The 27441-nt window shown below is 39.9% G+C and overlaps 2 protein-coding genes across 2 annotated transcripts; both read left to right on the top strand.

Annotated features, from left to right (window-relative positions):
- Positions 1-6235: 6235 nt before the first annotated feature.
- Positions 6236-7177, top strand: LOC139159341 (vomeronasal type-2 receptor 26-like). Its single transcript, XM_070736662.1, has one exon. The coding sequence runs from the start codon at positions 6236-6238 to the stop codon at positions 7175-7177; it is 942 nt and encodes a 313-aa protein (XP_070592763.1).
- A 6721-nt stretch (positions 7178-13898) lies between these two features.
- On the top strand, positions 13899-26231 carry LOC139159340 (vomeronasal type-2 receptor 26-like). The gene is made up of 5 exons (XM_070736661.1): positions 13899-14060; positions 20000-20815; positions 23595-23822; positions 24764-24890; positions 25330-26231. Exons 1-5 carry the CDS (start codon positions 13899-13901, stop codon positions 26229-26231), a joined length of 2235 nt encoding a protein of 744 aa, XP_070592762.1.
- Positions 26232-27441: the final 1210 nt, after the last annotated feature.

Raw genomic sequence — 27441 nt, 5'->3', positions numbered from 1 at the left:
GAAAAATTCAAAAGACGCTTGGAAGTTCTAGCCCTAAAAAATGGGATTTGCATTGTCCTCTCAGGAACCATCCCAGAAGCAAATGTGCAGGCAAGTGCTGGAGAAACTCTCATGCAAGAAAAAAGAGAAATGTTCCTTTCTTTTATCGAGAGTCAAATAAAAATTATAGTATGCCAACTAGATTCTCAAGCTTCAGGAATGTTAGCAGTAACACTACAACATATTAATAAGACTAATAAATCCATTGTGGGAAGGGTGTGGATTGCAACAACCTTGACAGCTTTAAGTGTAGGTATTTTTAACCTCTTGGTTGATCTACAAAATAAGTATGCTTTATTTTCCTTCCTCATCCACACAAACAGAAGGACTCAGTATTATGACTTTAATTCTTTTACATCTATGATCCTATTGTATGGAAAGCAAGTGTTTCAATGTTCTTATTCAAGTCCTGTGTTATCTAAGAAAGTTTGGAAAAAATGCAGAGAAAAGGAGAATTGGGAATTCCCACCCCATGATGTGATTGCAAGAATCCTGTCTCAGGATTCCTCCAGTATTTCCCAAATAATTCAAATTGTGGCCTTGGTCCTTAGTGCTACCTCTTCCTCCCAACGGAATAAGAAGAGAAATCCCCAGGTTGTACAGCCCTGGCAGGTAAGTCTTCTCCTTTGAGGTTTCATTGATTCTCCCCTTCCAATTCCTCAATATTAAATTAGATGTAGAAATGGGTGATATATTCCAAAAGCAGTTGCCCAGTTTGTGTTATGTGAGAGTGAGTGTCAATCCTGAAGCTGACTTGACTGAGGCCATTTTGATGCTGAGTTGCCACACTGGAACTGAGCAATAGGGAGGAGATAGAGATATATGGGGTTTTGTAGCCAAAACAAAATATTTTATTCTGGGAACCAAGGAGATTCTCACTGATGGCCAGAGGGAGGGTGAGTGAAATCACCTGGCAACCAGACAGCACCTTGATTGGACCATGTGACTGTTTGGAAAGGGGAGAAAACCTTACTTTTAATTAGGTGAAAACTGCTGGAACATTTAGAATCAGCTTTTACCAACTATGCCTATATGATATGTTGATTAAAACTGATATTTGAGGATCCTGCTTGTCTCAAAATCCTGTTTGCTACAGGTGAATTATTTGGAACGCTGACATTAAATCGACTCTAAATGTTCAAAGGACCAAGGTTCATAGGATATTTCCCCTTAGTGAAAGTGATCAGCCTTGTTACAGTACAACAGACTTCCTCCCTTTTTAGGGAAAGTGCATCTGGTTTTTCACAGTAGCTTGTTAAAGTCGCTGGCAGGTTCCCAGATCAGGCCCAGGGGTGAAATGCTCCTGGTTTAGACTGGAACAGGCATATCAGTAACAATGGCCACCCATGGTTTGCCCACCACCCAGTCCATTATTTACCACTTGCTAGCCATGCAAGCAGATGTCTTGGCACATGTGGTAGGAGTCGGACACAAGTCCGCACTGGAAGAGGGCTTTGGGAGATGTGTTGCACATGTGCAGCAGCTCTGGGGCATCTGCTTGCAATTACCCACTTTGGGCATGGTGCACTCTGCTTCCACAAGACCTTTGGCCAACTGCTGACACTTTCAGACACAGCCCCATAGAATTAGCAGCACCAGAAGGTAATGTGATGTTGGGGGGGGGGAGGAAGTCCCACTGCACCTTTGATCCTGAGAAGAAGGCTGTGCTCTTGCATGGGCCTTCCACCATCCCAGAATTACACTGTGTCAAGGAATTTTCCTGTGTGGCTGCATGGAGGACATAGCTGCCCAGTGAGGCTTTGTTTGAGTGTGAGCTTTGAGGCTGGGAAGGGTTTTCCTGCCTTCCATGTGGCCAACAGTCAAGCAGAAGGCCACGTGGAACGCAGGAAAGTATTTCAGGGCAGCAGAGAAGGGAGGTAGCAGTCTACTCCCTTCTCTGCATCCCTGCCATGCTTGGCAACCTTCCATGTGGCCTTCCTGGTGGTCATCCAGATAAATGATGCTTCAAAAGTTTTTCTCTCTTATTAGAAAGCTCTGTAACAGAAGTCTTCAAACTTGGCAACTTTAAGATTTGTGGACTTCAACTCCCAGACTTCTCCAGCCAGCATAGCATAGACCCCATCTTTAGGTGTGCTGGCAATATAACAGGACATCCCTTATTTATTAAAATAATTTATATTTCACTTTTCCACAATCAGAATAACTTGGAATAAAATATGAAACTTCCACGTAGAAAAAAAAAGGAAAGGAGGAAAGGAATGGAATGGGAAAGGAAAGTAAAGAAAGTAAATTTATTTATTTATTAGATTTGTATGAAAGAAAGAGGAAGGGAAGGGAAGGGAAGGAAGGGGAGAAGAGAAAAGGGAAGGAGGAAAGAAATGAAACAGGGGGAAAGAAAGGAAGGAAAGAAGGAAAGGAAAGGGGAGAAAAAAGGAAGGGGGAAATGAGAGGAAAGGAAAGGAGGAAAGGAATGGATGTGCAACAGCCGAAATCTTGTGCGGATGTCCTTGCGGCAGCAAGATTTGGGCATGTGCGGAAGCAAAAAACCTGCTAATTTTTACTGGAATTGTGCCAGTTGCACGTGCACGATACTTGGTGTAAGGAGAAATATAGTACATTATAAGTTAAAAAGAAGTCCTAGAAAAGCAAGGGAATATTTAGAATCAGTTTTCACCAGCCTATGCCTATATGATATGTCCAATATAAGTAATATTTGAGGAGCCAACTTGCCTCAGAATCCTGTTTACTATGGGTGTATTACTTGAAACCCTGAAAGTGAGTTAGAAAGAGAGGATAGAGAGAAATCTTCCAAAGTTAAACAACCTGTGCAACATAATTTTCAAAATTAAACAAGCATCAGATTTTTTCCACCAATCCTCAGCCCTTTACTGTGGTCACAAAGTGATCTTGTCTTCAAGCTAAGGAGTTCAGATGGGTTCTTTGTTCTGGATTAAAATTGAACTTTGCTGACTAAAAGTTTGTAATGTAGCAACAAGAGATCAATCAAAGCATCTTCTGGGGGCAACAATAGGTTCATCCACACACCTGAACTAATGGATATGCTTCCATAGCTATAATTTAAAAGAGATATCATCGCTATGTAATTTTTGTTATATTTCTAGCCCAAAGTTAAACTCCGTTAAATTCATCTTGATCAGGATTGATGGTAAAATTTTCTATCTTCTCCAATTACAAGTTTTCCCATATCTGCAAACGGTCTTGTTTCAGAGGGACTGCTCTGGAGGATTCTGTGTGATTCAATGAAGCCCACAAATTCCACTCCTGTGAGACCCTGCCCCACCCAATATGCTAGCTCCAGCCCAACCTGCCCCTCCCCTTCTACCCCACCTACCTCAGGAATTTCCATGCACTCTGTTTTGGATGCTATGTAAGGGCAGGGTCAGGATGGAGGCTCGGGGAGGGTGCAAAAGCCCCCATCCCCCTGCACTATGATGCAGAGGGCTGACTAGGCTATGCCCACCATGGCCATGCCCACATAGCAGCCGGGCAGAGAAACCTTTGCTAAACTTTTTGAAGTCTATCCCTACCTAAATCAACATCCTTCAGACTGTAGTGGTGATTTGAAGAGGTTGCATTATTGAGAGTACCTCCAATCCAGAATAATAGCAAGAAAAACACTGAATAAAGGCTTAAATTGTAATATTTTTTCCATGTTTTATGCAGCTTCAAAAGTTCCTGAGAAACTTCCAACATCAAAATATTTCCAGAGGTGGGAATTCTTTTGATGAAAATGGAGTTCCTGTTGTTGACTTTGATATCATGCACTGGACATCAGTTTTGAACAAATCATATGCTGGGGTGAAAATTGGGAATGTACAAATACAAGCCTCCTCAGAAGTCAAGATTTCTGTCAATCAAAATGTCATCCAATGGCCAACTTCATTTAACAAAGTACTTGAGACTGCTTGGAATTTGCTCTTCTATTTGTCTCCATATGTGGAAATATTTCTCCTCAGAAATAATTCTTATTGAGGCCAATTGAGATAACTTCCAAATAAGAGAACTTAAAGCCTCATTAATTTATTAGATATCATTTTACTTTTGAGATTTTACAATAATCTATCACACACTGGAGCCTGCTGCATTGTATTGTGGGATTTCCAATTTACATTATTAAATTTTCAACTGAAAAATTTTCAACAGATCAACCATTTAAATATGAGCCAGCAGTGTGCAGCAGCGGACAAAAAACCCAACACAGTTCTAGGCTGCATTAACAGAAGGATAGAATCAATACCATGTGAAGTGTTAATACCACTTTATAAGGCCTTGGTAAAGCCACATTTGGAATATTGCATTCAGTTTTGGTCACTACGATGCAAAAAGGATATTGAGACTCTAGAAAAAGTGAAGAGAAGAGCAACAAAGATGATTAGGGGACTGGAGGCTAAAACATATGAAGAACTATTGCAGGAACTGGGCATGCTGGTTTAATGAAAAGAAGGATCAGGGGAGATGTGATAGCAGTGTTCCAGTATCTCAGGGGTTGCCACAAATAAGAGTGAGTCAGACTAGTTTCCAAAGCAGCTGAGGGTAGAACAAGAAGCAATGGGTGGAAACTAAACAAGGAGAGAAGTAACTTAGAACTAAGGAAAAATTTCCTGACAGTCAGAATGGTTGATCAGTAGAACAGCTTGCCTCCAGATGTTGTGAATGCCCCAACACTGGAGGTTTATAAGCAGATGTTGGATAACCATCTATCTGAATTAGTGCAGGGTTTCCTGCCTAAGCAGGGGGTTGGACTAGAAGACCTCCAAGATCCCTTCCAACTACGTTAAGAAAAAAAATGGAATGTATTGCCATAATTTATAGTACATCAAATTATCCTGTTTTCAGTAAGAGAAAATCAAGAATGTCTATGGATATTCTCAGTCATCCAGGTCATGGCTGTGTCAAAAATGTTTTTTTCAAGGACTTCGTTTTCCCCTGTAGATGTTTTGCTTCTCATCCAAGAAGCTTCATCAGTTCTGACTGAATGGTGGAGGATAGAATGATTTTGGACTACTGAAAAAACTGTGTTGTAAACAGGATATAGATTCATCAGTTGAAAAAAGGCTCCACACCCATTCAAGTGACCTTGCAGGCACAGATAAATTCCAAGTAGCTTCAACAACTTTCAGAAAGATTGCTAACAAACAGAAGACTGCAAGGAATATAAATCCTTCCATACTCCTGCATTCAGTCAGAACTGAAGAAGGTTTTGGAATGAGAAACAAAACGTTTTCAAAGGAAAACAAAGATCAGTTGTCTTTTGAAAAAGCACCTTTAGGAGAAAACCCATAATATGAAGGGTTTAGCAGAGCAATTAAAGTTCATGCCACTACTCATTGTTCTCCCGAGCTTCTGGAAGCCAGTTCATTTCAGTAAATCCTTCTAATTCATTTATTCCCCTGACTAATCCTTCTGTTTATGTTTAGATGGTGCCTTATTCAAGATGTACAGAAAGTTGCTCCCCAGGTTATGCCAAGCTTGTGAGAGAGGGAGCCCCAGTTTGCTGCTATGTCTGTTCTCTGTGTGTGGAAGGAACATTCTCTGGACAGGAAGGTAGAGTAGGTTGCTCCAAAAACAACAAAAAATCAGAATGCAAGCATTATCCTCTATTGATTTGGGGGGATTATTTGATCAAGAAACAAGGAAAATATTTATTGAAGGCATCCAAAAACATTTCAATGATTAGAAACTATCACCAAATTTTGTATGATGATGGGAACATTAAAACAAATAATGAAAGGTTGCTGTTTTCTATTGAGTTGTTACTTACTTTCTTGTTTGGTTGCTTGCTTGGAAAGAGGACAAATTTTTAGAGCTGATAATCACATTCATCTTCAGCTTTTAAAAAGAGTGTTTATTGTTTTAACTAATGCTGTGTCATATGGACACCCTGGACAGAAATATTATATTATTTCTTGAAAATGGAGTAATTTATTTCTGGTGTGGTTTTTAAGCTCCTACAGCTGCAGAAAAAGATTTATTTATTTATTAATTAATTAAATTTGTATGCCGCCCATCTCCGTAGACTCGGGGCGGCTCACAACAGTAATAGAAAAAACAATGTAGAATACAAATCTAATAATGAAAACTAAAAACCCATAATTTAAAAAACCATACACACAACATACCATACATAAACAATATAAGCCTGGGGAAGTTATATCAGTTCCCCCATGCCTGACGACAGAGGCGGGTTTTAAGGAGTTTACGAAAGGCAAGGAGGATGGGGGCAGTTCTAACCTCAGCTAACCATTTTTTTCTAGATGCAGTCCATTGTGAAAAGTGTCCAGATGATCAGTATTCCAATAAGAAGAGAGATCAATGTGTCCCCAAAAATATAAGCTTCTTATGCTATGAAGAATCGTTGGGACTCACCCTGGCTTTCTTTGCCATTGCTTTGTCCATAACCACTGCCTTTATTCTGGGAATCTTCTTTAAATACCGAGACACTCCCATAGTCAAAGCCAACAACTGTGAACTCACCTATATCCTCCTGGTTTCACTCCTGCTTTCTTTCTTGACCTCCCTTCTATTCATTGGTCATCCCATGAAAATGACCTGTCTCCTTCGACAAACCATTTTCAGTATTATTTTCTCAGTTGCTGTGTCTTCCATGTTGGCCAAGACTGTAATGGTGGTGGTGGCCTTTCTGGCTACAAAGCCAGGCAGCAGCATGAAGAAATGGCTGGGGAAGAGCCTGGCTTACTCTATTGTTTTATCCTGCTCTGGTATTCAAGTAGGCATATGTATGATATGGCTGGGAATCTTTTCCCCATTCCCAGATTCTGACTTTTATTCACAACCAGAACATATCCTGTTGCAGTGCAATGAAGGCTCTGTCACCATGTTCTATTCTGCTCTTGGCTACATGGGTTTTTTGGCTGCCATCTGTTTCTTGGTGGCATTTCTGGCTCGAAATCTGCCAGGGGCATTCAATGAAACCAAACTGATCACTTTCAGCATGTTGGTTTTTTGTAGTGTTTGGATCTCATTTGTTCCCACATATCTGAGCACCAAGGGGAAATACATGGTGGCTGTACAGATCTTCTCCATCCTGGCCTCCAGCCTGGGTTTACTGGGCTGCATCTTTATCCCCAAATGCTACATTATTATCTTGAGACCTGCCATGAACACCAAAGAACATCTAATGCTAAAAAAGCATTAAGATTATTTATGTTGGTGTCTATTTTTGCACAGTTTATATGCAGTATAAAATCACAAACATTGAAATAATGTTCTATGTGTTGTAGCTTATCTTTCTTCATTCCATGTGTATTTTGAATAATAATAATTGAATAGTAAAGTTTCTAAAACAACTCAAACTATTTGAATTAATCATATTCTTCAATTGCCACAATCTGTATTCATGTTAAATCATAACCATCATCAATGGCATTAATAAATTTTCTGTTATCAGGGATGTTCTGATATCCTTTTAGATTAAATTAAAGACTATGGCTAATAATTATGTATGTTTTGGTGTTATATTTTATTTTCTAGTGTAATGTTCTGACGTTGTTTTAAAATAGTTAATTTCAAATACTGTATACTGTATATTTGATCAATCACTTCTGGATGGATAATGCAAGATCACTTATAGAGGGATAAATTATAAAGATGGGAGAGAGAAGGAGAAACTGACAGACAGATAACATTCTATATATTAAGAATAGATAAAATAGAAACATAAACATTGGAATAACTTTAATTTTTTCTCATCCATTTGAATAAATTAAAGAAACTAATTATTATTATAGACAGTCTTCAATCAAAAAGGAAAAAATACAACTCTGAATGTTTGGGGGGAATCATATAGACATGTGATATGATAATGAAGGTTCTTATGAGAGTATTAAAATCCTGTTTTATTCATATCCATTTCCATATGCATAGTGTGTGTGTGTGTGTGTGTGTGTGTGTGTGCCCTGCCAACCTAGCAATTTGAAAGCATATAAAAGTAAATAAATATGAACCAGTTCAGTTGAAAAGGAATAGTGTTCTGTGCATCTTCAGCGTATGGTTATGCCAGCCATATGACCATGGAAGTATCTCCAGAAAAACCTGGCTCTTCATTTGTGAATCAAAGATGTACACCACTCCTTGGCTTGATCATCTGTGACAAACCCTTTACCTATACATACTTATACCTTTACCTAAAAATATATAACTACGTTTTAATGCATCTGTATTTTCTTTGTCTTTGTTTTTTTGTCAGTCAGCCCTTCAGTGTATTACAGATTCGGAAAACTTTGTCATATAAATCAGTACTACTTGTAGCTGACCTTATCTTGATAATGGTCTCTCAATGCCATGAACTCTGCCTTCTACACTCACTCTCTTTGGATAGTCAGAAAGCATTGGGAAAGCAAAGCCCTCCCAAATGTAATTGTAATGTATTTTTATTCACATACTGATCAGTTTCATTCAATTTGCTAAATCAAGATTCTAATTTGTCCTAATTTTGATTTCTGATATTGTAGTGTTGTACAGTAGACACTTCTAGGTTGTCTGAAAAGGTGAGAAACATTTCCTCCTTCCAATCATTTACCGAATCAATATGTCCAGAGTACTGAACAAGAATGAACTCAACAAGAATAAAATGGTATAGGGATTACTACCTAAACAGGGGCTTGGACTAGAAGACCTCCAAGGTCCCTTCCAACTCTATTATTTTATTCTAATCTACTTTGGTGGTGTCTCATATGCACAATGTCCATCAGAAGATTGCCTCACAATACATCAGGAAAATCATGCCATTCATTTGAAAGAGTCACACATTTTTAGTTCCCATTTATATGAAGTATGTATGTATGCATGCAGGGATGGGCTGCTGCCCAGATTTTTGGGGGGGGGGGCGCAGTGGAGTAGCGAAAATGGAGCTCTACTCCAGAGCACCCAATTTGCACTGGAAAATGTTGAATTCCAATATTGCATGATCACTTGACCCCAAGGTTTCTGTAGCTTCAATGCCTTCTATCATTTCATCTCTGTTAGTGAGAATTAAGTCCAATATGGCTGATCCCCTTGTTCTCTTCTCTATTTTTTGGGGTAACAAATTGGTCTGCTAGGTTTGTTAGGAACCTTGGTGCTGAATTTGTCTCCCAGTTGATGTCAGGGTAATTAAAATCCCCCATTTCTATTGAGATGTGCTTCCTACATACCTTAGTTAGCTGACTAGCAAAAAGTTCATCTACTTCCTCTTTTTGGTTGGGTGTAGTATAGACCTATGGCAATGTCATTTTCCCTATCCCCTTTAATATTAACCTGCTGAATTTCAACCCTGGTATCATCCTGACTCTCTTTGTCATTGTTTTATCCATAGCTACTGCCTTTGTCCTGGGAATCTTCATTAAACATTGAGAAACTCTCATAGATAAAGTCAACAGTCAACAGGCACTCAACTACATCCTCCTGGTTTCACTACTGCTTTCTTTCTAGACCTCCATTCTATTCAGCAGTTGCCCTATGAAAATGACCTGTCTCGTTCAACAAACTATTTCCAGTGTTGTTTTTTCAGTTGCTGTCCCTTCCTTGCTAAGTGGTTTTGGAGGATGCAATGGAGAGAGGTCTCAGGTGCCCACTTAGCAGAAAAATGCATACCTGTACATCATATGGCATTGGCCATGGGCTCAGGTACTCAAATTTTGTTTAGCCCTTCACCTTCAGCCATTGTGGCATTGTTCTCATATAGCATCATCTCTTGGTTCTCTACTAGATGCCTCCTAATTATCACATCAGGAGGAGGTGGCACAGTGGTTAGAATGCAGAATTGCAGGCTATCTCTGCAGCTTGCTGGCTGCCTGCAATTTGGTAGTTCAATTCTCAACAGTTCAAGGTTGATTTGGCTTTCCATCCTTCAAGGTCAGTAGAAAGAGGACCCAGATTTTGGGGGAAATATGCAGGCTTTTAAAAGCACCGTGAAGTGTTATTTACATCTGCTATTGCTATCATGAAGAACTCAGGAATGGGCCATTGTTTCAGATTAATGCCCCAGGGAATTTTGACTACATCTTCTTTGTAACCATAAAGACTTCTACATTTTGAAAAACAAAATACATTTAACATGAGGCTCCAATAAGTTGTTCAATATGTCATGGTCTGGGGTTAAACATTCTGATGTATCTAATCTTCATTGAGGGAAATGGCCTCATCCACACAGGGCAAAATAAGGAGGAATTAAAATGATCCACTGCCTAGTTCAAGAATATTAAACTGTTTTCCCACATTTTAATGTTTAGAATCTCAAGAATAAGTTTGGTGACCAAAATCAATCAGGTTTCCCTGAATTTTTTTTCTTGACTCTTAAATTAGGATTATTCTCCTGAGTCAAACAGAACTCTTTTCTCCAATGGAACACTTTTATGGCGATGCTCGTTCCCAATTCCCTTTCTAATTATTAAAATTGTTAGTATTTATTCTCCTTTGAACAAAGCATATGGGATTTTCAATTAGTGGCCAATCAATGTGACAACAAATGCAATAGACAGCATGTGATAATCTGCTTTGTCACAGCCTCCTGTGATGAGATCAAAGTTTGAGGTTAAGCTGGGCAAATATTGTAGCAGTCTTAAATTGAAGATAGCTATTCCAAATCTGGGGCAAACTGGACTTTCTTCAATATAATTGTGGTCTTCTGTGATCTCTGAGATTCAATTCTGTCCTGAAAAAAAGAACTATAGGAAGGATCTCCTGAAGAATATTGTATGAGTCAAATGTTGCTGCTGCTGCAAATACAGCTCTTTCTGCTTCTGCTTTTGCTTCTGTCTCAAATTCCCTGTGTCAGTACGCTGATGAAATGTCCATTTAAGGTGATAATAGAAGAAAAGGAGTGGTTCCATTTCTACAAACCAGGAGATTACTGGATTACTGGAATAATGTCTGGAATTGTAGCTCTATTGTATCAATTTTCATTCTCCAAGCCTCCAACCCACCAACTGGAAAGGTAATTGCCAGCATGTCCAAGGATTCTGTGATTGATTTTACCTGCTCCAATGTCTTTTCTAGGAATGATTTCATTTCTCCTATTCCTCACCTTGAGAAAAGCAAGTCATTATTGTTCGTCCAAATTTGGAAAAGTACCAGGGGAACATAATGATTATTTTAAAACCTGAGTTTGCAAAGTTTATTTTTAAGTTGTTCCACGAGTGTCAGATTCAACACTGGGCAATACTGGGCACTGCCAATGCTGTCCCACAATGAATCTTGCTGGGATGGATTCTGCCTGCTTTCAAAATGATTACGTTGGGACTGTAAAGAGTCAGCACCTTATTAATTCATGTTTATTTTATGTATGTATGTATGTATGAATGTATGTATGTATGTATGTATGTATGAACAATAGTTAAGCAGGGACTCCCAATAAAGTGATTGGATGAATACATTAGAACAGAGGGCGATCTCATGTATTTTCTCCCCATCATTTATTCCCCTTCCTTACATTTACTCTATAATTCCTACTACCCTCTCCACTGTTTCTTTCCACCCTTTAACACATTTGCCACTTTTGTGGCTTCTCTGTTCTTTTTGGTTTAAATAAAGGGGATACAAAATAAAAGGAATAAAATTCAAAGAGGGGAAAGTGTTGTGGTCCACCTAGCAGCCTATGCAGCCAGAACCTTTGGAAGTCTGCAGTGCCTCTTGTTAGGGTTGAGAAAGGAGGTGTTCCTCCTTTGCATGTATGCAAGAGCACACAGGGCTGCTTAACAACAGAAACTGTAGAAATGCAGAAACGTTTGCTCTGGTGAAGGTCTACTCATGAGTAGACCTGCAGAATAATTGGCCATGCTCTTAAAACTACTTAACCTAAGGCTAATTGGAGGGAACAATGCTCCTCTTGATTCATGACTCCAGTTTCATGCTTCTCTGTTTCCAGTTTGTATTGTGGCTTGAATCTTGGTTTCAGTGGTTCCAGTCTTCAAAAAAACCTGTCTGTAGAAAACCTGTCTGAAAACCTGTCTGCTCATAGCCTGCTCAATGACTCTAGTTTGCTTTCTTAGTTCGACTTGAAGTTTTCAAGGACAAATTTCTAGGAACTTTGCTAACTCCTGGACTTCATCCAGTTGATAAAATAGGAATTAACAACTGGGAGTTGAACAGAGTGAATTCTGCCTTGTTGTGTTATTATGAGAAGTTGCTTCGCTGACTAAAACAGATCATGTTTAAACGTTTGTGTGTTGTGAAGTTATTTGTGGCTTCGGTGCTAGGACAGAACAGGAGATGATATGATTAGGTAATGTTTAATCACAGAAGAATCACATTAACTGTAGTTAACTGTAGACTATATAACAATAACTCTAAAACCATGAATATTCTGCAGTAAATATCTAGGTCTAAAAAAGGCTTGTTGGGGAGATATCCATCTTCAGATAGGTAATATCTCTTGCTAATCTGGCCCTTGAATCCAGCTATTAGTCATCTCCAGAAGGTATAACAGAAAAAAAATCATATGATCACAACATACAGAATATATACTTGATAGCATCCCTTATAAACATTCTGGAGGTGTGTGAAGATACAAATCTTCTCAAAGTTATCATTTAAGAAATCTTCAGTAAGAAAAACCATTTTCCTTGCCTGGCTACTGAACCATAAGAATAATTTTCCTTGTTTTTCCTCCCAGGCCATAATGTGGAGAAAATAATAGGCAGAATTAATTCTGGTGATTTTGATAGGATTCCTTTGATCCTGACATAACAATCATGCTATCTCTCTCTGATATTTCTTTTAGCAAGGAGCTCCTAATGCTGTCAATGAGATTGTTCTTCTCATAGAAATTTTAAAAATGTCTATCACGTGCAAAGTCCAAATAAATTGAATAATTTAATTGAATAATGAGTAACTGATTATCTTTTTTGGCACTACAATATATATATACATAGATAGATTAAACTATAGTAAATATGACATGCTTTCATTAAAATCCAAATTTAAGATTTTATTTGTTTGTTTGTTTGTTTATTTGTTTATTTATTTATTTATTTATTGGAATTTATCAGAAAACTTTGAACAAGAATAAGAAAATAAAAATTCTCAACAAGGACAATAGGCACCTCAGTGCACTTATGTACCCTCCCTCTACTAACCATTTAAGTATGAAGTAAAGTCCACGAAAGTCAATTTGTGATTGAAAATTTGTAGTTGAAATCGTATTTTTTAAAAGTCAGGTTAGAACAATTACATAGATGTTAGGTATATGGTAGGGATTTCAAATAGTTGGACAATACTCTAAATTGGTATAATATAGATTTTATAAGCTCTAATTAGCAATACAATGTTTCCAGACAAAAAGCTTCACAAAATTATGTTTACAACTCTTAATGTTCCTTTAGCAATGCTGGTACAGTGACATTTTGACCACAAATTGTCAGAGATAAGTACATCTAGATTCCTAACAAGGTGAGGATCATCTGCTAGATCAGTGCCACCTAACTTAAACTTGACATTCTGATTATGTTTACCAACATGTAAGACAGAGCATTTATTAATCAAAATTAGAAGTTGCCAAATAGATGAGCATTCAGACACATAGTTGAGATCACTTTGAAAAATAACAGAATTATTTGTAGAATTGAATAATTTTACATCTCCGAGTCTACGGAGAGGGGTGGCATACAAATCTAATAAATAAATGAATAAATAAATGAATAAATAAATGAATAAATAAATAAATAAATAAATTGGCAAAAAGAATGGAATTGCTTTTATGTTAATCACATAAATCATTGATATGGAGGAAAAAAAGATGATGAAATTTCTTATGTTGCAGTAAGAACACCTACCACATTCTGCCCTTCTTGTTGGCTGTTCATGAAGTCAACCAGAATTCAAGGCTCTTACCCAACATTACCTTGGGCTATAACATCTATGAGAACTTTTTCAATGGAAGAATGACATATGAGGCCATGCTGGATGTGCTGTCTACAGGGCAGGAGAATGTCCCAAACTATAGATGTGGAACAGAAAAGAACCTGCTGGTTATTCTTGAAGAGGTGGATTCTGAACTCTTTGATCATATATTTAATGTCTTGAGCCTCTATAAAATTGCACAGGTATAAAGCCAAATGAAATTAATTCCATGTTGCAAAGTGTTCAGATTGTGTGTGTGTGTGTGTGTGTGTGTGTGCATACCTGTGTGAGTGTGTAACATATTTATGCTGATAATGAAAATATGTATATATGTACACACACATACACACAAGTGGGGAGGGGGAGAGAGCTTCTGGTGGTGATGTCACTGTGCAGAGGAATGAGGGAAACTTGAATTTTCTTGTTGGGGAGCCTGAAAAGGCACCCTCAGTTCTGGAGGGATTGACCAGAAAAAGAAGGAAAATCCTGGGACCTAGAAGTAACACGCAATTGCCTTGAAGCGATAGGGGAAATCCCTTAACTTTGATAAAGAAACACCAGCCATTCTGGCTGGCCCAAACAGAGACAGCAATACAGAAGGAGGAAGAAGATGATAACATTAGTAAAGGAGAAAAAAAGTAACCCAAAAGCAAGTAAACTTGGAAATAAGTCTTGATGAGTAGCAATATTGAAGCTCAAAGCTGGTAAAGAGTGGTGATCGATAAAGCATAGTAGAAGCAAGAAGTAAGAACCTACAGAATGGAAACAGTGACAGTAACAGTGCAAAAATAAGAGGTTGATGGCAGAACTGAAATATCCAAGAAGATTGGAAGTGCATTTCAGTGGTGAATAAAGGATTTAAATAACTTTTTTTTCTGCTCTTGTGGATGAATTTGATGAAATAGATTTGCAGATGCTGACATATTTGAAATACAGTGATACATTATCTTACGAACTTAATTGGTTCTGGGACGAGGTTCGTAAGGTGAAAAGTTTGTAAGACGAAACATTGTTTCCCATAGGAATCAATGTAAAAGCAAATAATACGTGCAAACACATTAGGAAAATCCAAACTTTAAGGCTTAAAAAAAAAGTGGCGGGAGGACCAAGTGTAGGCTAACGGAATGGAGACAGACAGTGAGGGGAAGCGAGGAATGGAGGTCCTAACAAAAGCTAACATTGCCCCAAATTGCTCCCAAAATCACCCCTTCAAAACCTTCCTACATTGCCCCAAATTGCTCCTAAATACAGACGCTCCAGACGTTTCTTACGCCACCTCAAATTGCTCCAAAATCACCCCTCCAGATTCTTCTTACACTGCCCCAAATTGCTCCCAAAATCCACCCCTCCAAAACCTTCCTACGGCCATACAGTAGGAGGAAGAAGGGTATAAAATTAGTAAAGTAGAAAAAAAAACCAAAAGCAAGTAAACCTGGAAATAAGTCTTGATGAGTAGCAATATTGAAGCTCAAAGCTGGTAAAGAGCAGTGATCGAGCATGCGAGAGTACAAGCAAGAAGCTACAGAATGGAAACAGTGACAGTGCAAAAATAAGAGGTTGATGGCAGAAGATCTCCAAGAAGATTGGAAGTGCATTTCAATGGTGAATATATAAAGGATTTAAATACCTTTTTTTTGCTCTTGTGGATAAATTTGATGAAATAGATTTGCAGATGCTGAGATATTTGAAAAATATGAAAACTTGGGGACTAAAACAAAGAAACAAAAAAATCGCAGTGTCAATAGTTGATTGAATAGGAAGAGGAATTAAAAGGATCAAGAACTTGAATTGTAGTGGACTTACCTGATAGAATGCTAAGAGTATGATATTTGTGTGTGTCTCTCTGTGTGTGTCTTTTTGTTTGTTCGATTTCTAGGCCACCCTTCTTCTGAGACTCAAGGGTGGCTTACAACATATTAATACCTAACAATGGAAGAAATCAAAATTATATAAAACAACACTAAAAAACATCACTCTATATATATATAGAACTCAGAACAATCTACATACATATACCCGTGAAAATTTACGAAAACTTACGAAAACAAATATATATATTAAGTTAAGAGATTTATATATATATATATATATATATATATATATATATATATATATATATATATATATATATATATAAATCTCTTAACTTAAAACATCTCACAGACAACCCACCTCATACAACTCTATCTCCAACAGTCAGACAATATTTGGGGCTGGCACAATTGAGGAAAGAAAAGGAAAAAAGATCAATTCAACAGACAAGAATAAAATATTATACCACCAATTAGAAAAAAAAGAGATAGCATTAGAATATTATAAAGAACTATATGATAAAGATAACATTAGAGAAGAAGATATATTAAAATATTTAGAAGATTCAAAAATTAAGCCAATAAGTAAAGAAGATAAAGAAACGTTAAACAAAGAAATAACTAAGGAAGAGTTAGAATATGTAATCATGAAACAGAATAATAACAAAACCCCTGGACCGGATGGATTCCCAATTGAATTTTATAAAGGAACACTACATATAACAGGAGATTTATTATTAGGAATTTATAATAACGCGTTAAAAAATGCCTTATATTCCTTATCGTGGCAAGAAGCCAATATAACATTGATACATAAAGAAGGTGCAGATCCAGATCAGATTAAAAACTATAGACCGATATCTTTGCTAAATGCCGATTACAAACTATACATGTCAATTATAGCAGAGAGACTAAAAAAAATACTAAATAAGACAATTCATCCAGATCAGAATGGTTTTCTGGCTGATTGACAAATAAGGTACAACATTAGAATACCTTTGCTCTCCAGTGTCTAGTGCCATAGAGAGGTTGCAACAGTGCAATCCGGTCAAGAGCCTCCGTCACAGCCTTATTCAAGGCCACGGCAAGAGATTCTGCCAAACTGTGGACGAGTGAATCTGGTATGACCCCAAGCGCCCTTTGAAAGCACTCTGGGTCCATCAGGCGTCTGGGGCGCAACCACCTAGTCAGTTCCACCTCCCTGCAGGGGAGGATTGGAGCCAGGAAGTCAAGCTGCAGTAGAAAATGGTCTGACCATGACAAAGGCAACACTTTTAAGGCCCTTAGTTTCAGACCATTACTCAATTGCTCAGAGAGGAAAACCATGTCGGGTGTGTATCCCCCTCGTGAGTCAGACCCTGTACTACTTGAGTCAGATCCATGGCTGTCATGGTGGCCATGAACCCCTGCGTTAGCCCAGAGGTTTCACCGAGCGATGGTAGGTTAAATCCCCCCAAGACAATAAGTCTGGGGAACCCCCCACCAGCCCGGATACCACCTCAAGAAGCACAGGCAGGGCTGTTGACACGCAGCTGGGAGGCAGGCAAGCCCACCTGAACCCCTAAGTCCAACTTCACCAGGAGGTTCTCACAACCCGCAATTTCAGGAGCAGCAAGTCTACATAGGCAAAGGCTCTCCCTGGCTATAATAGTCACTCCTCCCCTCCTCCCTGGGGTCGAGGCTGATGTCATACCTGAAACCCAGCTGGGAAAATTTTAGATAGATAGGGAAATTGTATCTCTTTGAGGCGAGGAGAGGCCAGGCATCCTAACCCTAACCCAAACCCTTGATGCGAGTCATGTCAAGTCACCCACCTTTAAGCCAGTCATATGACCTTTAAAACACCCCCGGGCATATGATCATCAAGTCACTCCCACCTGGTCATATGGCCGGCAAGACACAGCCCAAAAATAAGCCACATCCACAGTGTGGTAGTAATTTTTTTTACAACCTTTCATTGCATACATGTATACATACATATACACACACTAACACAGGGGTCCCCAACTGCCGGGCCGTGGACCAGTACCGGGCCGTGGGGCATGTTGCACTGGTCCGCAGAGTTAGCAGCTGCTGTGGAGCTGGCGAGTGCCAAGCTGTTCCTGTCTCTTTCCCCTCCCGTTCACTCGGGACCGCTGTTTGCCTCGGGCCGAGAGAACTTTTGCTTGCTTGCTTCCTTCCTTTCCTGTCTTTCTTCCCTCGTCGAAAGTGGTCTATTTCCTCCTCGCAAAGCCCTTGCTCTGCCTGCAGCTCAGACGGAAAGGCTTTGACATTGTGCAGCTCTTTTTTTGCTAGGCTTTCCCGGGGGCCTGGGTGGGAGCGAAGCCAGGGGTGTGCATGTGGCCATGAAGCCCCCACCACCAGCTCTGGTAATTTTATTTTGGAAGGATTCCTTGCTTCAAGAAAATTACCGGACCTGGCAGTGGTGGGCGCTCCAAGCAGGCAGCGATTGCAAAGGAAGACGACTGTGTCCGTGGAGGCACCTCCCCCACCTCTGGGATTATTTGCTGCAAACCCAGCCAGAGCAGGCGGTGGAGGGGGGGTGCTCTGAAACTGATGGAATGAACGAAGCAAGCAAGCAAAACTTTTCTCCCTCAGGTGGACCGCCTCGGCTGGAGGCAAACGGCGGTCCCGAGTGAACGGGAGGGGAAAGGAAACCATACCCTCCTAGCCTTCCTCCCTCTGTCACCTCGGCTCCCCTGAAAAATTAAAGGGGGGGGGAGGAAAGAGAGGCAGTGGAATGATAAGCTACACCCCCATGCTTAATCCCGTCCCCCAACCACACCCCTTTCTGCCCCCACCGGGCCATAGAAAAATTGTCTTGGTGAAACTGGTCCCTGGTGGAAAAAAGGTTGGGGACCACTGCACTAACACATATAACATAAAATGATATAAAATTTACCTTTCTAGCAGTAATTGTAATAATACTTTACAGTTGGAATAAGGGGGAAATATTTTTCCTTCCTTTTTTGTTTCATTATATGTTATTGTGGAAAAACATATGCCAAACAATTAAAATGACTAGTATAAATACATCACTAAGTTAGGGGAAAAAACAGTATCAAACCCTACCACCACAACAACATCCCCATCACAACAAAGATCAATAGAAAGCATGTTAGGGAAAGAAAAACCTGGCTCAACATTAGGTTTATAGACTATGCATGTAACCCTTATGGTGATTCAGTAGAAATGATTACAACACAACAAGCAATAGAAAATATCCATGAAGAAGCCAAAAACACAATGAGGAAATTAAGATGGAAATGGTAAAAGTTAAAGGAAATGTTAAGAGCGTAGATGAAAAGATTGAAAATATTAAACAGATGATGGCAGAGAGTGAGTAAAGGATTAAGACAGTAGAAGCTAAAGTGGAGCAGGTAGATGAAAAGTTAGAAAAGATGGAGGGGAAAAATAAATTGATTAATAGACAGCTTGAAGAAGCCTATCTTGGAATGAAAAAAGCCTCATATTATTTGAGGTTTCAAAATATAATGGAGGAGAAAACAAGCTCATCTCCAAATCAGCCTTTTACCAGGGAAGAGTTATTTGGTTGTTTTTCTGTTGAAATAACTGGTATTCACAAATATGGGAGGGAGAAACTTTGCTTTCCTTTTGCCTCTTGGCCCCATGTTGGGGCAGTGTTCCCTCTAATTTTTTTTTGGGGGGGGGCGGAAAAGTACAGTGTCTGAGCGGCAGTCCCTTTGGGACTGGGCGGCACAGAAATAATAAATAAATAAATAAATAAATAAACAAAGAAACAAACAAATAAATAAATAAAAAACCCACCCTGTTTTGCCTCAGAGAATTTCAAAATAAAATACTGTACTGTGTGTCTATAACAGGGAGCTGATAATAGGGCAACTCTATCAATATCAAAAAGCCACTTAAATAGTTGAGCTAGTTTCAAACTAGAGTTTGATTTTCTTTCTCTCTTCCTTACTCCCATTCTTTTTCTTTCTCTTTTCCTTCCTCTCTTTTTTCTATCTGTTTCTCTCCCTTCCTCTCTTCCTCTCTCTCTCCTTCCCTCTCACTCTTTCCCTCTCGGCTTCTGGGCAGGTTTGGAAAACTCTAAGTTGATGGTGGTTTTTAAGTGAGCGATTGCTCACTACTCAGCTTAGAGGGAACTATGCATTGGGGCCATTTTCCAAGGCAGATGTTTTCAAAGGGAGCATAAAAGACAACAGGACAGAACATCAAGGGAACTATCAAAATTCATGCAATTATTGTTTGAAACGTATCTCAGCAGTGGGGAAAGGCACTTAAATTTACCATCTGACTTTTATCATTAAAACTGGCACAAACTACCAATATCTTCTTTTTTATCTTAGATCAATTATAGTGTCATCAACCAGATGGCTGAGCAAAATCATCATTTTCCTTTTTCATATCGGATGACCCCAAACAATGAACCTCCTTACTTAGCAATTGTAAAGATGCTCCTGCAGTTCCAATGGACGTGGGTCGGCCTCCTTTCTCAGGACAATGAAAGAGGAGAAAAATTCAAAAGACGCTTGGAAGTTCTCGCCTTAAAAAATGGGATTTGCATTGTCCTCTCAGGAACCGTACCAGAACCAAATGTGCAGACAAATGCTGGAGAAACTCTCATGCAAGAAAAAAGAGAAATGTTCCTTTCTTTTATCGAGAGTCAAATAAAAATTATAGTATGTCAACTAGATTCTCAAGCTTCAGGAATGTTAGCAGTATTACTAAAACAATTTGATATGACTTACAATTCCATTGTGGGAAGAGTGTGGATTGCAACAACTTTGACAGCTTTAAGTGTAGGCATTTTTAACCACTGGGTTGATCTACAAAATAAGTATGCTTTATTTTCCTTCCTCATCCACACAAACATAAGAACTCAGTATTATGATTTTAATTCTTTTGCATCTATGATCCTATTGTATGGAAAGAGAGCGTTTCAATGTTCTTATTCAAGTCCTGTGTTATCTAAGAAAGTTTGGAAAAAATGCAGAGAAAAGGAGAACTGGGAATTCCCACCCTATGATGTGATTGCAAGAATCCTGTCTCAGGATTCCTCCAGTATTTCCCAAATAATTCAAATTGTGGCCTGGATCCTCAGTGCTGCCTCTTCCTCCCAATGGAATAAGAGGAGAAAACCCCAGGTTGTACAGCCCTGGCAGGTAAGTCTTCTCCTTTGAGGTTTCATTGATTTTCCCCTTCCAATTCCTCAATATTAAATTAGACATAGAAATGAGTGAGATATTCCAAGAGCAGTTTCCCAGTTTTTGTTATTTGAGAGTGAGTATCAACCCTGAAGCGGACCTGACTGAGGCCATTTTGAGGTTGGGGTTTTGTAGCCAATTTTTTTTTTATCCTGGAAACCAAGAACATCCCCACTGATGGCCAGAGTGAAGTCACCAGGCAACTGGATAACACCTTGATTGGACCATGTGACCTTTTGGAAAGGGGAGACAAACTTACTTTTAATTAGGTGACAACTGCTGGAACATTTAAAGTCAGCTTTTACCAACCTATGCCTATATGATATGTGGAATAAAAGTGATATTTGAGGATCCTGCTTCTCTCAAAATCCTGTTTGCTACAGGTGTATTACTTGGAACCTTGACATTGACTCTAAATGTTGAAAGCACCAAAGTTCATAGGACCTTTCCTCTTGGTGAAAGTGATCATCCTTGTTACAGTACAACAGACTTCCTCGCTTTTTAGGTTAAGTGCATCTGGTTTTTCACAGTGCCTTGTTAAAAGTCGGCAGTAGGTTCCCAGATCAGACACAGGGGTGAAATTCTCCTGGTTTGGACTGGATCGGGTGGATCAGTAACAATGGCTGCCCATGGTTTGCCCACCTACCGGTCCATCATTTGCCACTCACCCACCCTGCAAGCAGTTGTCTTGTCACTGTGGTAGGACATAAGTCTGCACTGGAAGAGGGCTGTGGAAGATGTGATGCACATGTGCAGCAGCCCTGGGATATCTGCTTGCAGTTACCTGCTTTTGGGGTATGGTGCACTCTGCTTCTGTGGGGCCTTTGGCTGACTGCCAACAGATTCAGCCTCATAGAAGTAGCAGTAGCAGCTAAAGGTAAGGTGATGCCGGGGGGGAAGGAGAGAGGAAGACCAGATGCACCTTAGGGCCTGAGGAGCAGGGTTTGCTCTTGCCTGGGCCTTCCACCATCCCAGAATTGCACTGTGCCAGGGAAATTTCATATATGGCTGCAAGGAGGGCAGAGCTGCCCAGTGAGGCTTTATTTGAGTGTGGAGCTTTTAGGCTGGGAAGGGATTTCCTGTCTTCCACATGGCCACCTTGCAAACGCAGTCAAGCAGAAGGCCACGTGGAAGGTAGGAAAGCATGTCAGGGCAGCAGAGAAGGGAGGTAGCATTCTACTCTCTTCTATGCAACCCTGTGATGCTTGGCAACCTTCCATGCGGACTTCCTGGTGGTTGCCCATGCCCACATGCCTTCCGACGTCGGTGTCCATCCCGTGACAGGAGAAGCCCTGCTTCTGGCCAAGCTTGGCCAGTGGGTGGGTGAGTGGCCCTTTAGGGGAGACACAGCTGCTGCATTGAGGCTAAGAGGGATGGTTGCAAGAGAAGGAAGAATATGAGTCGTGATTGTGGTGCTCCAGGACGGTAGGTTGTTAGGATCCTTCACAGCTGTGTACTGCCTCTTTCTGGGAGAGGCCATGCCTGTGCTTGGAAGTGGCTTACTCTCCCACTGTTTGCTTTCTTCTTTCTCCCACTGCAAAACAAAAGCAAAGGGCCCCAGCAAGGCTTCTGAAGGGCAGGAGCCTTGGTGGTGCAGTGGTTAGAGTGCAGTACTGAAAGCTGCTTCTGCTGACTTCTGGCTGTATTTCACCAGTTCAAATCTCACTAGGCTCAAGGTTGACTCATCCTTCCATCCTTCTGAGTTGGGTAAAATGAGGATCCAGATTGTTGTGGGCAATATGCTGACTCTGTAAACCACTTAGACAGGGCTGTAAAGCACTGTGAAGTGGTATATAAGTCTAAGTGCTATTGCAATTGCAATAATGTATCCCTGCCAGGCAGGCAGGGAGGGAGGCAAAAGCGGTGGCCCCTTCCAAGAGCAGGCCTGGCCCTCTCCATTCCCTGTGCAGGGGGCTATTGCTTGCCTGGCCGCAGTGTCCACACCACACCCTGCCTACCATCTCCATGTGCTGTGGTTGGCAGGAGCTGCCAACACCCCTTTCACTGCCCTCCCTCCACGCATGGCAGGAGGTGGAGGTAGGTGCAGTGGGGTGTGTTGGGCTTCGATCAACCGCTGAGCCTGTGCTATGGCTTTCCCAGCTCTTGGGCTGATTGATTGATTGATTGATTGATTGATTGATTGATTGATTTGGATTTGTATGCCGCCACTCTCTGAGGACTCGGGGCAGCTCACAGCATATATAAAAACAAAACAATAATGTAAATTCAATTAATACTACAATTTAAAAACAATTTAAAGAAAAACTTATCAACCAAACATTCAGCAATCATCTAAAATTTGGTATGCTAGGCCGTCTAATAATAATAATCAGGCAGATATGGCAACAGTGCTGGCCAAAGCTGCACAGGTCTGGCTACGCCATGGACAGGAGCTCTACCTGTGGCATGGCCCCACCTTGGGCCTTTCTGAGTACCTGCCAGCTGCTCACAGTTGCATGGCTTTTGCTGCTCACATCCATGTGGACTTCAGGCAGCCAAGCTGTGGGCCATGGTTGGAGCTGGGTAATGAGTTGTGCTGCACTGGTGTGCCAAGCCAAAGCCATGCCAGCTTTGCAAAAAATTTTGAAGCACAACCCTAGCTAAATCAACATCCTTCAGACTGCAATGGTGATTTGAAGAGGCTGAATTATTCCGAATACCTCCAGTCCAGAATAATAGGAAGAAAAACACTGAATAAAAGCTCAAATTGTAATGTTTTTTCTCTGTTTTTATGCAGTTTCATAAGTTCCTGAGAAACTTCCAACATCAAAATATTTCCAGAGATGGGGATTTTTTTAAGGAAAATGGAGTTCCTGTTGGTGACTTTGATATCATGCACTGGACATCAGTTTCGAACAAATCATATGCTGGGGTGAAAATTGGGAATGTACAAATACAAGCCTCCTCAGAACTTAAGATTTCTGTCAATCAAAGTGCCATCCAATGGCCAACTTTATTTAACAAAGTACTTGAGACTGCTTGGAATTTGCTCTTCTATTTGTCTCCATATGTGGAAATTATTCTGCTCAGAAATAATTCTTATTGAGGCCAATTGAGATAACTTCCACATGAGAGAACTTAAAGCATTAATTTATTAGATATCATTTTACTTTTGAGATATTACAATAATCTATCGCACACTGGAACTTGCTTCATTGTAATGTGGGATTTCCAGAATGCCCGTGCAACTGGAAGAATCCTCTGGGGCGCTCTTGCGCTGCCACGCGAGATCGCCCCAGCTGATAGGTGGTGCTGAATTGCTTCCCACCTTCAGCAAATGTCAGCCAGCTATTAGTTCACATGACCTCTCAAATAATGATATAATCAGTTGTATGAGAGAAAGACAGGACTCTAAAGAAAGCTAGATGTTGGAGGTTTCCTGAGAAAGCAAAGATGGAGAAATATATACTGCTGAAAAAAATAAAGGGAACACTCAAATAACACATCCCAGATCTGAATGAATGAAATATTCTCATTGAATACTTTGTTCTGTACAAAGTGGAATGTGCACAACAGCATGTGAAATTGATTGTCAATCAGTGTTGCTTCCTATGTGGACAGTTTGAGTTCACAGAAGTTTGATTTACTTGGAGTTATATTCTGTTGTTTAAGTGTTCCCTTTACTTTTTGAGCAGTGTATATATAAGTGATAGCATTCTCATACATGACCTCAGGAAAAACAGCTTTCACAATGGAACTACTTTCCTTTAGTAAAAGGAATAAGACAATGAGTGTGTTTTGGTATCTACAATAGAGATTGATAGAAAAAGAGAATGACCTTGCAAGCAAAGTAATTAAAATTCATGCCGCTATTCCTTGTGCTCCTTAGTTTCTGAAAACCAGTTGATTTCAATAAATTCTTCTAATTCATATATTTCCCTGACTAATCTTTCTGTTTATATTTAGATGGTGCCTTATTCAAGATGTACAGAAAGTTGCTCCCCAGGTTATGCCAAACTTGTGAGACAGGGAGCCCCAGTTTGCTGCTACGTCTGTTCTCTCTGTGTGGAAGGAACATTCTCTGAACAGGAAGGTACAGTAGGTAGCTCCAAAAACAACAAAAAATCAGGATACAATGGTTATTCTGTATTAATTGGGGGAGGGTGTTATTTGATAAAGAAGTAAGAAAAATATTTCTTGAAGGCATCCAAAAAGATTTCAATCATTGGGCACTGTCACCAAATTTTGTATGATGATGGGAGCATTAAAATAAATAATGAAAGGTTGCTGCTTTCTATTGAGTTGTTACTCACTTTCTTGGTTTTGGGAAAGAGTAAAAGTTTTGAGAACTGATAATCATATTCATCTGTCTTTAAAAGAATGTTTATTGTTGTAACAAATGTTGTGTCATATGAAAATATCCCTGGGCAGAAATATTATATGATTTCTTGAAAATGAACTAATTGATTTCTGATGCAGTTTTCCTGGTCCTACAGCTGCAGAAACAGATACATGCTAACCATTTTTTTCAGATGCAGTCCATTGTGAAAAGTGTCCAAATCATCAGTATTCCAATAAGAAGCGAGATCAGTGTGTCCCTAAAAATATAAGTTTCTTATCCTATGAAGAATTGCTGGGATTCATCCTGGCTTTCTTTGCGATTGCTTTATCGCTAACAACTGCCTTTATTCTGGGAATCTTCATTAAATACCGAGACACTCCCATAGTCAAAGCCAACAACTGTGAACTCACCTACATCCTCCTGATTTCACTTCTGCTTTCTTTCTTGACCTCTCTTCTATTTATTGGTTGCCCTGTGAAAATGACCTGTCTCCTTCGACAAACCATTTTCAGTATTGTTTTCTCAGTTGCTGTGTCTTCCTTGCTGGCCAAGACTGTAATGGTGGTGGTAGCCTTTCTGGCCACAAAACCAGGCAGCAGCATGAGGAAATGGCTGGGGAAGAGTCTGGCCAAATCTATTGTTTTATCCTGCTCTGGTATTCAAGTAGGCATATGTATGATATGGCTGGGAATCTTTCCCCCATTCCCAGATTCTGATTTTCATTCCCAACCGGAACATATCCTGTTGCAATGCAATGAAGGCTCTGTCACCATGTTCTACTCTGCTCTTGGTTACATGGGGTTTTTGGCTGCAATCTGTTTCTTGGTGGCATTTCTGGCTCGGAATCTGCCTGGGACCTTCAATGAAGCCAAACTGATCACTTTCAGCATGTTGGTTTTTTGCAGTGTTTGGATCTCCTTTCTTCCCACATATCTGAGTACCAAGGGGAAATACATGGTAGCCGTACAAGTCTTCTCCATCCTGGCCTCCAGCCTAGGGTTGCTGGGCTGCATCTTTATCCCCAAATGCTACATTATTATCCTGAGACCTGCAATAAACACCAAAAAACATCTGATGCTAAAACAACATTAAAGTTCCTTATGTTGGTGTCAATTTTTGTACAGTTTACATGAAGTATAAAATCACAAACTTTGAAATACTATTTTATGTATTGTTGCTTATCTTTCTTTATTCCATGTCACTTTATGAATTAAAATAATTGAATAGTAAAGTTTCTAAACAACTAAAACTATTTGAATTAATTACATTCTTCACTTGTCACAATCTGAATCCATGTTAAATCATAACCATCATAAATATAATTTCTGAAACCAGGCCAGATAAACTGTTACCAGGGTGTTCTGATATGCTTTTAGATTAAATTAATGGCTAATGATGATGTGTGGTTTTGTTATTATATGAAGGTGGTGCGTTGGATATTGCCTATCTGGACTTCAGCAAAGCCTTTGATACGGTTCCACATAAAGAGCTGATAGATAAATTAGTGAAGATTGGAGTTAATCCCTGGATAGTTCAGTGGATTTGCAGCTGGCTGAAGCATAGACATCAGTGAGTTATTGTTAATGGCGTGTACTCTGAGCAGAGACAGGTTACAAGCGGTGTGCAAAAGGGTCTGTTCTGGGTCCTATTCTTTTTAATATGTTTGTGAGTGACATAAGGGAAGGTTTGGTAGAGAAGGTTTGCCTATTTGCCAATGACTCTAAAGTGTGCAATAGGGTTGATATTCCTGGAGGCATCTGTAATATGGTAAATGATTTAGCTTTACAAGATAAATGGTCAAAGCAATGGAAACTGCAGTTCACAAAGCATCAGGAATCGTGCTCGGCCCAGGCCGAGAATCTGGATTAGCAGAAGGGCCCCCCACAGCAGCCACCAAGCAGGAGGGCATAAATCGATAGCCATCTGGCATCCATCATGTTGAGGTGGTCTAGGATCCTAGATAAGAATGAGCAGGAACATTAGTATCATGTCAATGTGACACCCTAGGCCTGCATTCAATTCTGGCTGGTATCTGTCTAGACTTCTCCACCTGTCTGACCCTGGCAGAAAGCACTGACACCCTTCTAGGATGGGCGCTGGGTGTAGGTGCCGCCGGCTTAGTTCTCTTTCTCCGTGGAGCCATAGCCCAAATAGTGTTCCATGCAGTATCAAATAAGGTCAGCTAAATTAGTGGTGTACCCCCAGGTAGCTTGGCCTCACACACAAGGGAAACATATAAATAGTGCCACTCCTACTTCAGGAAATAATGAGCAAACATGCCAGAGAAACCAGAAGGCTAATA

The sequence above is a fragment of the Erythrolamprus reginae genome, chromosome 2, assembly GCF_031021105.1.
Source record: "Erythrolamprus reginae isolate rEryReg1 chromosome 2, rEryReg1.hap1, whole genome shotgun sequence".
Classification (NCBI taxonomy): Eukaryota; Metazoa; Chordata; class Lepidosauria; order Squamata; family Dipsadidae; genus Erythrolamprus; species Erythrolamprus reginae.
This window is presented reverse-complemented; position numbering and strand designations above follow the sequence as displayed.

What these genes read in the sequence shown, in the direction of transcription:
- LOC139159340 (XM_070736661.1), top strand. Translation starts at nt 13,899, where the DNA reads ATGACATATGAGGCCATGCTGGATGTGCTGTCTACAGGGCAGGAGAAT. An exon ending in GCCTCTATAAAATTGCACAG is followed by an intron (nt 14,061 to 19,999) that starts GTATAAAGCCAA and finishes TTTTTATCTTAG; the next exon opens with ATCAATTATAGTGTCATCAA. An exon ending in AACATTCTCTGAACAGGAAG is followed by an intron (nt 24,891 to 25,329) that starts GTACAGTAGGTA and finishes CATTTTTTTCAG; the next exon opens with ATGCAGTCCATTGTGAAAAG.
- LOC139159341 (XM_070736662.1), top strand. Translation starts at nt 6,236, where the DNA reads ATGGGGGCAGTTCTAACCTCAGCTAACCATTTTTTTCTAGATGCAGTC.